Source organism: Crassostrea angulata, chromosome 10 (genome assembly GCF_025612915.1).
Source record: "Crassostrea angulata isolate pt1a10 chromosome 10, ASM2561291v2, whole genome shotgun sequence".
Classification (NCBI taxonomy): Eukaryota; Metazoa; Mollusca; class Bivalvia; order Ostreida; family Ostreidae; genus Magallana; species Magallana angulata.
In genome coordinates, this window is record NC_069120.1 from 6,643,844 (window position 1) to 6,657,570 (window position 13,727).

The following is a 13,727-nucleotide window of genomic DNA, read 5'->3' on the forward strand; positions in this document are numbered from 1 at the left end:
GTTATAGAGACCTTGAGGGTGTGACTAGAAGCATGGCGATTAGAACTGCCATTTCCACCAGCAAGACAGCACCAATGACGATCAATGCAATCTCTGCGATGGACATCTTGGTTAGGTGGTTAGGAGGTATCTGTTTGAAAGTGACGTCACCACACCCCTGACACTCAGAGGAGGCATTCAAATACTGACAGAAGATGGCAGTTATTTCTTTAGAATGATTTGTTATAAATCTGAAAATTCAAGATAATTTTATATGATAATTCGAAAAAAATAGTTTACATATTTCTTTCGACAAAACTATTTCAAACCAAGTTTAAAACTTACTTTTTAACAAAGTTCGTAGGAACCAGAGAATTTGTTTTGGGGTCAATGCAATGAAACAATACATCTGTCCTATAAAACAAAAAGAAATGCAAGGGAAAACTTAAGGTATCAATTTATACATATAAACATCAGAACTAGACACAAAATGTTTTGCTAATTTGCTAATTTAATTCAACTTAGATTTATTTTAGTGAAATAGATTTTCTATAATTATATGTCAATTGCACATTGTCCAACTTTCCAAGTCAATTAGTATCCAGCTACAATCAATGTGGAAAGTAAATCACTTACAACGGTTTTTTAATGATAATACTACTAATATGTTTATGTGAGACGTTCTCTATTCACATAATAGTGACTGCACAAATTTAAGAAAAAAATCACTTAAATCAAGTACATATACAAAACTATGGTGAACATTGGCAAACTTTTTAGATTGTTATGTAAGGTCTACTCTAAATTTGTTTTATCATCAATAATTGTCACCAGATGATGGTTGAAAACTCCATTTAAAACGTTTGTTTTGCACAAAGGGTAATTAGCCTGTGAGGATCTTGATTATGCTACCACCTGCTATATAGACAAGATCTCATTTGAAAGATCCACTACTTGAGGGTACCTGCATTTCAAGACTTGGGTCTCAAAGTTATGCACTGAACCCATTCGCACCAACACATAGATTAATGTGCTCTACAAACGTAGCCACGTTGTTGGTGAAAATACTCTAGAACCACTGTGGTTAAAACGTAGATATACCCGTACGTCGAAATGTTTTCTTTCATATTACATGTATTACTTCCCATTTGAAGCTGTACGGTCATTATTTGATAATTTGTTTTCCAATAGAACATAAAATATTTTTCTTTTTAAACCGATTTGACGAACTGATTAACAGACTCTTGATGACAAAGAGACGAGGAAAGCTAAATTGGAATAATCTAATAGACCTACTCTAAATCTAATAACAAAACCAGTCAATTGGTGGATATATTTGGTACAATGTTTTTACAAAAACGATAACACTGCATTTTAAAATATCTTTAGAAAAAGCAAGTCGTAAAAAAACAATTTCCCCACTTTACATACAAATACCTGCATAGGTCTATTTGGTTGCCTTCTCTGTGTGGCGTCGACCCTTCAAACCCAAATTTGTACCCAGTAAGTTTTCCTAATTTCCTGAAATGAATTATAATCTCATTTGCTGTAAGTACTTTACATGTTTTATTGGCCTCAGGAATCAAAATGAAAGTTTTAACAAAATATTTCAACATTGCTGAGGAAAAAAATTATTTTAATACTTAGAAAGATCAAGAGTTTTATTTATGGTATAAGTAAGCATCAATACTTGCATCCCGCTTGCTTATATCAAGATTGCTGCCAGAATAATCAAACAAAATCGTTTCAAATATAAGTTACAGCAAAACATAGCTTTAGTAAGAGAAATAAACTATTGATTAGTTTAACTAAATATTTTAAGACTAAAGGAAATAAAGCTTAACTCGACGTAAGCGTTTTTGCTGCAACAATGATTTACTTAACAAAGTTTACAAACAATGTGCATAGAGTGACATTTGTTTCCTGAGTGAGTGTTTATGTGCAGACAAGCAGTACGTACTGTATCCATTCCTGCTTCTCTGTCTCGATCTGGTCAGTCATGCCAGGTACGGTCAGAATCATGGATCCAGAGCTGGGAACTACCAACACCTGTACAGAGGAAAGTTAACAATACGGCGTGGTCTCTAACACTTAGTATCTTTTCATGCACTAGTTTAAGACAGTATACGTCTGATGGCTGAAGTATTGTGAATAAATAATTAGTTTGGGATATACAATTGTCTGTGGTGTGCCTTTACAGGGTATTTATAACTGGTTCCAGGTATAAAATATTCTAAGGTCATGTTTTAGTTCTGTAACACTGTGTATACATCACTAGTTTGAGATATGTATAATAGCCTTTGTTTTAATACAGTTTACTGCATCAAGTATGAGGTTTATAATAGTTTGAGGTATGTAATATCGTATAATTACTAGTTTGAGATAAACTATACTAACTGTGACTCTGGCCGTGTCCTCGTTTTTGTCTTGATCACTTGCAGACACAGTGAGTGTATAGTTGTCACGCCGGTCCTGATATACAGTCCTTCGTAGCCAGATCTGACCAGATTTAGGGTTTATATAGAACGTACTTGCATCTCCATCTGTGATATTATACCTCACTTGACCAGCACTGCTGGAGTCCGGATCAGAAGCCTGATAACAGCAGAGGGAGAGGTCAGGGATGCATTTTACTATAGATATGGCGACCACTTAATATAATATGCTTAATTTTATACACTAACAAATGTATATGGATTGAAATATTTGTATACATGCAAAAATTCGGTGAATTGTGTTTTCATAAAATGTATTTTAGTAATACATACTGTAGACATATATCAAGAGCACATTAATTCGACCAGTGGATAAAATGCAATAAATACTTTAGTACTACTTTTTGATGTTAACAACTATGAAAGGTCAAATATCAACAAACACCAACAAATCTGACTGCATTTTCACTTTTTGTAAAGCACTATTACACACAAAGTCTACATACTGAGGTTTAAAGGGTTTTATTGATTTTATTTTTAACAAGTCTTTCAAGAAGAAAACAGTACTGTACCTCTATAACACCGATAAAATCTCCTGGCCTAGCGCTTATAGGAACTCCAAACACAAGGGAGTCTTCTGGGGAATTGGAGAAACAAGGAGGCTGTTTGAGGTCAGTCCGGAAGCATGGTGGATTGTCATTGACATCAAGTACTTCCAACTCCAATGTAATTGTATCTTTGAGACGACCATCATAAACATAAAATTACTTCAAAAAAACAAATTTACGTACTAAAATAAAAAGAACATGTAATTGTACAAGACTATACAAATCAAACAAATTCGTAAATGCTTGACTGTTCTGGATCCAAATTATATAATTAATAGAATTTTTCACTAAACTACTGATTTTTATAACGATTTAGTGAGATTTGGTCTCTTCAGTGAACGAGGTATCAATCCTTTTTGAAATTGATATCTTGAACTTGGAAATGACTCTTTTCCCTTTTATCAACACGTTTGCGTAATTGTACGTCTAAGTTTTCAAACATCATGTCAACCCCGTTTTCGTAATGTATATGTATAGTGAAGTGTCAAGCTTCTACTTGAAGTCCATGTCACCATCTAATCATTTTACTTATATTGCACAATGAAGAGTTCTCAAAATACAAAAAAGCCCCCCACCCCTTTTATAAAGAAACGTGTTGTTATCTGTGGATGCAAATGTCGTCCATTTATATTTTTTTCAAGATATTTAATAATTTTTACCTGCCAATTTGAGTTTCATTGTGCATAGTATGTTTGTGGTTACTTTTTGCATAAGCAGAGGCAGACACTAACTGTAACCTACACATTGAAGTAGTTTATAACAACCAGATGTTGAATTATCAAAACAAACAAACAATAAATAAAAAATGAAAAGGTATATTGCCAATTGGTCTTTATGTTTCATTGTGAATGTAACTGATATTTGTCTTAATCTTATCTTAATTGTGAAGTCTATTGTTACATGACCTCTACATGGTATTACATTAGCAATAGTATGATTTAAAGAATAAGGAACTATTCTTTGAGTATTATAGGGTGATTCTTATGGTTGGGTGTAATCAAATTAAATAAAGTCTGAGAGAATTTTGTTAGTCCTGATCACATCGACCGTAATATTCACCTGATCATATTCAAAGAATGATAACTTATATTTATATAATGTTCAGTAAAATAAATATACGATTTAATAATGAATTATTGACAAATTTACTTTATTTTCATATCGATTGATAGTGCCCAAAAGTACGTCTTAAATGTCAAAAGGAACAAGAACAAAATTGATATAAGCGTCAAAAGAACGACCGCAAACCATTTGTTTTTCTAAACTAAAATAATGTAGACAAAAGTATGTACACCAACCTAATGGTTTTGAATGGTAAAAATTCAAAGAAACACAATAGTTTACCGATACATTTGATTATAATTATCTTTTTTAAGAATTTATTTGATAATTGGTTTCGTTCACCCTCAAGCTCTTTTAAGTAAAGATGTGCTGGTAGAATTTGGCTGAACAAGACTTATTAATAGCTCTACAAAAATGCACAGCCACTTTTAACTTCCACATCATATAACCGACCACCTTATGGCGGCCGGTAATTATTAAATAAATTTTAAAATTTGATTCGTAGTGTCATCATAGGCTACGTTTACAGACTCTTGTTTTCTTTTACCCCAGGGACTGGAACTATTAATGAGATACTGAAAATGATATATTTTTAAATAATGAAGTGATTTTTACCTGTGTTTTGAAGGCTGCTCCGTTTGACTCTGTTCATTGGTGTAATTGGTTTTTCTTTTGATTGTATTACAAGTACAATATGATCTGTTTGTTCTCTATCCAGGGGATGGTTACAATACAGAATGGTTCCATTGATATAAAAATAGGAAGATATACCCGACTCTAGAAGAAAAAACAATATTTGTTCAGATATAATGAATATGAGAAATATTTTTTCAGTCTAGTCTTGTTATGAAATCATTGAAAAATCCTCTTATTATTTGAATTTTAATTCCAGATTTAAGGACTATGTGATCATACGCTTTATAACACAAAATTCAAAATGGTAAATTGTGCCATCTTAGGTATATAACTGTCGATGCCAAATTTGAACTATAGACAAATGTATTGTCTAGCAGCACAATATATAGCTCTTATGTAGCCATTTTGTCAAGTCAATAAATATATGATTATGAACTAAAAGAATCAATTTTAATCCCGTGTTTGACACGGTAAATGCTCACTTCATCCCAACGACTGGTTAAACCATTTTCTTGAACAGTATGATGAAGCTTCAAGAAAAGCCACAAAACAACTTTTGAAAAGATCCCATGCTAATGCACTAAATTACCATAACAAAAACACATTAAAGAACATACTGTTTGGAGTGATACTTTCGATGGAATACTCCAAACCATCTCCATGAGCAATTGTGGACAAGTCAACCACTTTTGTTGTTCCGTTGAGATTCTCCGTCAAAGTCCTTACGACGGGAGGAACAGATGAATTGTTTCTTTGTGTGTTGAAGTCAACCACATGGACCAGAATCTGTGAAAAACAAAAAAGTAGAAAAAAAAGTTTGGCTCACTGTATTGTACTTTAATACAACTCAACCCTCTTGGACAGTATAAACGGTACACATATTTCATTGTTTATTTCCATTGAATGATAACAGGTTGAAAAGTATTAACACTTGTAACTGTTCTAGGCCATATCCATAAAATATTTTAAGTTTGCTTCTCTTACTGGTAGTCTGAATTTGGCATACCTTGGTTGTTGCTGTTAAGTTTGAACTAGTGTCCATAGCCTCCACCGCCAACAAATACTCAGAGTGACCAAACTCCAACATGCGATGGATTGTGATCACTCCAGTGTCACTGTCCAATTTGAATCTCTTTTCTTGATTTCCGTCTACGATATTTGAAATCATATACATTTTATCACATATAAATCAAAATAAATTAAAAAACTAATATTTACAGTTTTAAAAAATTCAGTATTTATGGATTTGCTTTCAAGTCTTTTGAACATCACTTTGAGGTAATGAATGTTATAAATTGGTATACAATATCTAGAAATTGAATAACCAACTTCGTTAAGTTGGATTTGCATCTCACAATTACCAAATACATTGATTGAAAGACTATGACTGTGACTATTATGTTATGACCTTAACATTAGATTTGATACTATGGAGAGCTCTAACATTGACGTTGATTCTTGTCACCCTGACCTGTAATATTGTAGCGGACAATCTCCCCCGCCTGTAATGTCAGCAGATGACAGCCATTTCTGTCAGTGGTTCGTGCAGCTACTTCGTACAAACTTTGATTAAATGCAGGTTTGTTTTCAGGTTTATCTATCACTTGAACAATCAAGTTAGTAGTGGAATTTAGGGGTGGGGATCCTAGGTCTACAGCTATGATTGTCACATTGTAGACAGACTTGTTTTCAAAATCCAGTGGATTGACACAATATACTGTACCATCTGTAACGATTTCAAAAAATCCCCCGTATAATGATAATAGTTAAAAGAAAAGAGTTTCTTTTTTAAGTAATATGATAAAAACTATAATTATAAATGTAATGCAGGTCTTGCATATAACAATTATTTTTGTCAATCAGAATAAAGCTAAAAGTATCAGACTCTCACTGCGAGAATCAATCTGGAATGGACTGTGTTCTTCCAATTCTATCATGTAGACAACTTCACCATTCAGCCCAAAGTCCAAATCTTCTGCGCTCACATTAGCAATAATCTGGCAAAAGATATTAAATTATCATGGATACAAGAAGAATTTTAAAAATATATTAATCACTCCCTCATTTCTATGGCAATATTGACATTTTTACAAGATACTGAATAAAAAAGAACTTATTAAAAGCAATAATTTCTTCAATATTGAGAACATAGGTGTAACAAGTTTGTCAAAATTCCAACAAAGGGTTATCAAAATATTATCTGGACAATATTCTTTTCTGACCAAAGTATGTAATACTTGACCTCAAAATTATTGATTGCCGGAAACAAGAATGAACAATAAAAGTGGACATTGTTTGTGAGGAGATGTTATCCCTGAAATGGATGATTAACCCGTTAAAACTCAAGGATTTTTTTGAAATAAAAATTCATGTAAAACGTTTTTTCATTATAAATTCTTTCTTATACAATATATGATTACTAGTATAATCAACTATTCCAATTCGAACACGTTAAAACATTAAATATTGGTTTAAATCAAGTTATAAACACACTTATATGTTTGAAGTGGCGTTACTGATAAAAGAAAATCTGTATTTTACCTCAATATCATGTTGATTCTCGAACACATTTGCTGTGTATTGGGATTGTTCAAACTTTGGAGAATTGTCGTTTACATCCAAAACGTGGACAGTGACATTGGCAGTAGAAGATTGTCGGGGACTACCATTATCACTGGCCTAAAAAAAATAAAGGCAAAATTTGTACATTAAAATTGAGATTTATGAAACAGGCCATATCACATTTGTTTATAGGTAATATGTATCCCATAATCCAAAAGATAATTACGGGCAATCGTGTCAGTAATTTCATGGACATATATGCATGCATGTCATTCTTATTATAAATAATGATAAAACCACAAGGTACAAAATGACATTAATTAGATTGGAAAGTGATAATTTCTACTGGGTATTTTAGGAGGCTACTAGGTTACCAAATTACACATCAGATCTACCTTAAACTAAATCAAACAATGAATTTTTAGCTATAAACTATAATTAAGTTAAAAGCAATTCCATTTTATATAACTCTGAATAATATAAATTTGAATGTTTTCCTATACTTTTGTACAGATCTCTCCTTTGTAAGGAAATTACAATTGTCTCAAAATGGACAAGACCATTCAGCCATCTTAATATTGTTTCACATCCTTGTTTTGCATTCCTTCTACCACAATACACACATTTCTGATTAATTATAAGGGTTTAGATTTCTTACTGTAATCTGTAAGTGATAGAACTGAGCAATCTCTCTGTCCAGAGTGCCGTTTACGATCAGTGTTCCTGTTGTTGCACTGAGGATAAACCTCTCACCTGAAATAAGCAGTTTGCCATGTAAGCTAACCAGTATCTACTGTATGGAATGTGATTCCTATTTATTCCGGACGGAAACTAAATATTATTCTATTTGCATTTTGGCATCATTTATTTTAAATTAATTTCTTTATAACAAAATATTTTATGCCCCTCTTAAGTCAAAATGCACTGCAGTGTAATTTTTCGATGATGTGTATATATCTAGATATTTCAAAATTTTGTAACTTGTTGTTAGTTTTCAAATTGCATACATGTATATATATCAAATGAAAAACCCACATTGATATTTGAGTGTTATTTGTGTAATATTCATACCAACACCCAATAGTTGAAATTTTACTTACTTCCAGTACCAGTTAAAGAGTAGAAAATTCTAGCATTCTCTCCAATGTCTTTGTCAGAGGCAAACACAGTTATAGGTGACGTTGGGTTATTGTTCTCTGTAATGTCAATCTTGTATTCACTCTCATTGAATTCTGGGGGGTTGTCATTAATATCTTCCAAGGTTACAGACACCTGGAAAACAACCCAAAAAATCTACTTACGAAACATTATCTAATTTCATGGAAAAACACATAAAAGAAGCACCTTCATAGGTACATTAATTTTTTTCATTGATTTTCATGACAATTTATCCAATTTAAATTAATTTTGAGCCACATAATCAGCAAAATAGACTCATATAAAATTAAATCATTTGCATTGAGTTTTCTGTTTTATATTTCCCAGCTTATATTGTTACATCACAGCCAAATAAATCAGGTCTAACATTAATTAATCAGTGTTGAATATTTCAATAAGGCACACATCTAGTGCTGCAAAAATGACATTGTTTAATAGCCTTCCTAGATATAGACTCTCTTCGCCGATGCCTGTGTTTTGGAGTGGGTGAAACAATTGAACAAATGGATACAAATAATACCTACTCTAAAAACAGCCCAAAATTAAGGTAAATCTAAAACATACACCCTTTAGCGCCATGACAACCATGAACACTGAACATTTTACACATTTATAGAAACCTCGTAAGTTTATTACTAACCACAGTGAAGACATTTCTTTCAGGAACCATAAAGTATTATACTGGCACTCAACACTGAAAAAAAATCCTGTCTGAAATATTTTCTTCTGAAGTATAATACTCACCACAGTGTAGGCAGTCCTTTCAGGAATTCTTCCATCTACAACTTTTGCAACAAAAGTTAAGTGATCTTTTGTTTCTCGATCCAAATTCCCTTTAGTGTGTATGCTTCCCTGCAGGTACATAAATACAGATACATTCAAAATAGCCGGTCGATGCTTAAGATGTCATTTTGAAATATGAGTCAAGGTTCAGAAGTTAACGAAAGGGGCATCTAAAAAACTAAGTTAGATCTTTTTATTCATAGTTTGAAATTTGAACTTACATCTAAGTTGACAGAGAAGTTAGCCGACACATCCGAATGATCTATCATAGAGTAAGCCAGGTGATAAAATGTCTCATTAATAACCTCAGCCTTGATCATACTGACCAGAGTATCTGTGAACGGAAGTTAAACCATAACTGCAGTGAATGATCATAAATGTTATATATATATATATATATATATATATATATATATATATATATATATATATATATATATATATATATATATATAGAAACACAATAAAATCCACAGTGGTCGGCGAGTTATAGATAGAAAGTAAACAAGAGGCCCATGGGCCACATCGCTCACCTGAGGAACAAGCGGTATGATAAAATCAGCTCAATGGAGTCATAATACAAACTATCTGGACAATGTACAATAATTCATGTAAATCCTGTATAAATAAAATCCATTTTCCCCTAGATATTCTTATGTTTATAATCATTAGTCCCTTTTCTAACAGGATGATTTTATAGTCATATCATATGTTGAGTATTGAAGATCTAAAAAAGATCCCTAACAATAGCTATATTTGGGATATTAACGTACATCAAACTCTGAACCTTCTCGTGAGGCCAAAGAATTGTCCTGGGGCCAAAGTCTTAACAATTATAAAGAATCATCTGGCTGACTAGTTTCTGAGAAGATTTTTCTGAGAAGATTTACCCTATATATTCCTTTGTTAAACTTTGACCCCCCCCCCCATTGTGGCCCCACCCTACCCCTGGGGATCATTATTTTCACAACTTTGAATCTACACTACCTGAGGATGCTTTCACACAAGTTTTAGCTTTCCTGGCTGATTAGTTTCTGAGAAGATTTTTAAAGAATAACTCTGTTTATTCCTATGTAAAACATAAACCTCCCATTGTGGCCCAAACCTACCCCCAGGGGTCATGATTTTCACAAATTTGAATCTACACTACCTGAGTATGCTTTCACACAAGTTTTAGCTTTCCTGGCTAATTAGTTTCTGAGAAGAAGATTTTTAAAGATTTACTGTATATAATCATATGTTAAACTTCGATCCCCCATTGTGACCCCAACCTACCCCCAGGGGTCATGATTTTCACAACTTTGAATCTACACTACCTGAGGATGCTTCCACACAAGTTCCAGCTTTGCCGGCGAATCAGTTTCTGAGAAGAAGATTTTTAAAGATTTACTGTATATATTCCTATGTTAAACTTCGATCCCCCATTGTGGCCCCGCCCTACCCCCGGGGGTCATGATTTTCACAACTTTAAAATTTACACTACCTGAGGATGCATCCACACAAGTGTCAGCTTTCCTGTCTGATAAGTTTCTGAGAAGAATATTTTTAAAGACTTACTGTATATATTCCTATGTAAAACGTCGATCCCCTATTGTGGCCCCACCCTACCCTCGGGGGTCATGATTTTCACAAATTTGAATCTTCACTACCTAAGGATGCATCCACACAAGTGTCAGCTTTCCTGGCCGATTAGTTTCTGAGAAGAAGATTTTTAAAGAATTACTTTTTATATTCATATGTTAAACTTCGACCCTCCATTGTGGCCCCACCCTACCCCCAGGGGTCATGATTTTCACATCTTTGAATCTACACTACCTGAGGATGCTTCCACACAAGTTTCAGCTTTCCTGGCCGATTAGTTTCTGAGAAGAAGATTTCTAAAGAGTTAAGATCTGTTTACAAACATAGAATTGTGAGCAAATCTCTGTATCTTGCTTATAATTCGAAGCTTAACACTCAAATATGGTTAGTAAATAGAAATTGTAAACAACATGCACTACATGTATAACAAATAAAGAACACAATTTATTTTTTCGAAATGAATCATATATATATATATACATGGATATACCTACATATTTCCGTAAGCGATATCAAACTCTATTTAAACTGAATAAACTAGAGAAAATGCCGAGCATCTCAACAAAACCTATTGCATTAATCTACCATTACGCAAAAGATAATGCCGAATTACCGATAGAATGAATTGTATTTCAGTACCCCTACATCAGATTTTGCTTAATTGGCGCAGGTAAACAGTTAACGTAACTGTTTGATTTACCGAGGTCTCTGATTGATTTGATACGTAAAAATCACGAAATACAAACGATAGTTTCCAGGTTACAAAGCATGAATAATGAAAACGAAACGAAAATCAGAACAAGCTAACACCAACGTCATGTGTGAAAACTGTCAACGCATTGAAATATTAAGCCTCAATTTACTTCACAAAATCGGCACCAATATATTTTTCATGTTTAGAAACTTCTCTTCACACGCGAACTGTTGCACAACAAGCAAATTCATCATAGTCAGATCGACCCTTTTTCGTTTAATGTCATGGCTGCTTTAAACAAAGAACCTCGATTTAGAAGTATGGAATACGAGTCTTGGTAAAATGGGTATGCAAACCCGGGCCGTGGCAAAATAAATGTCGGGGCAGATCGGCAATCTTCAATTCCAAATACGCATTATTTTGCAGCAATATCTACAGCGAATACAAATATACTAGTCCATCAAATATCCTGAAATTTTAATGAGATTGGCAGATTAATAACTGCCAATCTTTTGTTTTGCCCAGGCCATGTCTTGCCTACCCATTTTACCGGATGCCGCGCCCGATTGAAACAGGCCTTTCCTTTATTATTATTTTCGTAATAACTTCGATTTGAAACAAAATTACCCCTTAATTTTTGCAATTTATATTTTCCTTCCCATAAGGATAATTTATGCTAAACTACGTTTAATTTGCCTCGGTAGTTCTTGAGAAGAAGATTTTTAAAAATGCACCCCCCTTTTTCTACAGTTTCAAGGTTTTCTCCGCTTTGAATACAGATCGGACTTTAATTTTTGCAATTTATATTCGCCCTCCCATAAGGATGGTTTGTGCCAAATTTGGTTGACATTGGATAAGCAGTTTTAGAGAAGAAGTTCAAAATGTAAAAAGTTTACAGACGGACAGACGGACAGACGGACAGACGGACGGACGGACAGACGGACAGACGGACAACGGACAAAATGTGATCAGAATAGCTCACTTGAGCTTTCAGCTCAGGTGAGCTAAAAAGAAAACACGAAAAACGTTCAATATAGCTTAAGCGCTTTCATTTTAAAATCTTCAGAAGCTATATAATGGTAACTGTATCGGACATTCTCCCCCGCCTGTAATGTCAGCAGCTGATAGCCACTTCTGTCAGTGGTTCGTGCAGCCGCTTTTGTTACCATTGTATAGCTTCTGAAGATTTTAAAGTGAAAGCGCTTAAGCTATATTGAACGTTTTTCGTGTTTTCTTTTTTTTTTTTACTTTATATATATATATATATATATATATATATATATATATATATATATATATATATATATATATATATATAAAGCAACCAGTAAAATAATTGTTTCAACAAAAACTGAATCTAGTTAAACTTATGCAAATTAAGAATTCCCATTTCCATTTACAAGTTAGTTATTTACATTCAGAAGATCTATTTTCATTTAGGGCTTAGCAATTCTAGATTTGAATGATCAAAGTGGTTAAAAAATCTTAATTATTACTCACTGTCTGTCGCATTTTCGGGTATGGAGAAGTTATAGAAATGATATTCGAATACTGGGGCATTGTCATTGATGTTCTCCACGGTGAGATAGAGAGTGAGATTGGTGGAGAGAGGTTGTGGTCCATTGTCTGAGGCTGTCACAGTGTATGGAATTATCACTGCATGATTACTTCCATTTATTATTTGTATTAAAGAACTCTCATTTGCATTTTGTAGCAAGACATTTAAAGATATTTGACCCTTGATGTAGACCATTCCTGATTTTGTGTTTATATCCAGCAAGTCACGTCCAGCAAATACTGGGCAGAGTAAGGCAAACGTTATTCCTTTTGTTCCATTAGTTCCTTTGTCTATATCAAGACACTCAGGGACAAATATAATGGAGTTAACAGGGGACATTTCCAGTACACTGGCTGTAAAGTTGTTTATCTTCTTTCCATCCTGATTGTAGAAGATTGGGGAGTTGTCGTTGATGTCTTCCACCAACACTTGAATTGTTACAGTAGCAGAGGTATTATCAGGTGATCCCCCTTTCTCCACTGCATACACACGTAAAGAGTAACTGTCACCGTCCAATATGTCTCGATCCAACTTGTTATTGAGATATAGTCTTCCGTCGCTTGATAAATTAAACGATCGCGTTATGTTTGAGTCTGAAAATAAAATAAAAACAAACATTATTTATAACATAGCAATATTTATACTAAATATATTGAAGGAAGGATATTGTT

At 33.4% G+C, this 13,727-nt stretch overlaps 1 protein-coding gene across 2 annotated transcripts in view; it reads right to left on the bottom strand.

Moving 5' to 3' along the window:
* The window catches only part of LOC128166502 (cadherin-23-like), a 105,811-nt gene that overhangs the window by 2,547 nt on the left and 89,537 nt on the right, over positions 1 to 13,727 (bottom strand). The window contains exons 41-57 of one of the 2 annotated variants that reach the window (XM_052831709.1): positions 12,999 to 13,649; positions 9,445 to 9,557; positions 9,185 to 9,292; positions 8,383 to 8,554; positions 7,941 to 8,035; positions 7,262 to 7,399; positions 6,612 to 6,717; positions 6,192 to 6,446; positions 5,727 to 5,869; positions 5,338 to 5,506; positions 4,700 to 4,861; positions 2,987 to 3,150; positions 2,377 to 2,574; positions 1,940 to 2,028; positions 1,417 to 1,500; positions 325 to 393; positions 12 to 230 (exon numbers count right to left, since the gene is read on the bottom strand). In XM_052831709.1, the coding sequence (XP_052687669.1) occupies positions 12 to 230; positions 325 to 393; positions 1,417 to 1,500; positions 1,940 to 2,028; positions 2,377 to 2,574; positions 2,987 to 3,150; positions 4,700 to 4,861; positions 5,338 to 5,506; positions 5,727 to 5,869; positions 6,192 to 6,446; positions 6,612 to 6,717; positions 7,262 to 7,399; positions 7,941 to 8,035; positions 8,383 to 8,554; positions 9,185 to 9,292; positions 9,445 to 9,557; positions 12,999 to 13,649 (2,935 nt within the window). The remainder of the gene's footprint in view (positions 1 to 11; positions 231 to 324; positions 394 to 1,416; positions 1,501 to 1,939; positions 2,029 to 2,376; positions 2,575 to 2,986; positions 3,151 to 4,699; positions 4,862 to 5,337; positions 5,507 to 5,726; positions 5,870 to 6,191; positions 6,447 to 6,611; positions 6,718 to 7,261; positions 7,400 to 7,940; positions 8,036 to 8,382; positions 8,555 to 9,184; positions 9,293 to 9,444; positions 9,558 to 12,998; positions 13,650 to 13,727) is intronic. The other variant, XM_052831707.1, reaches the window with a different exon arrangement.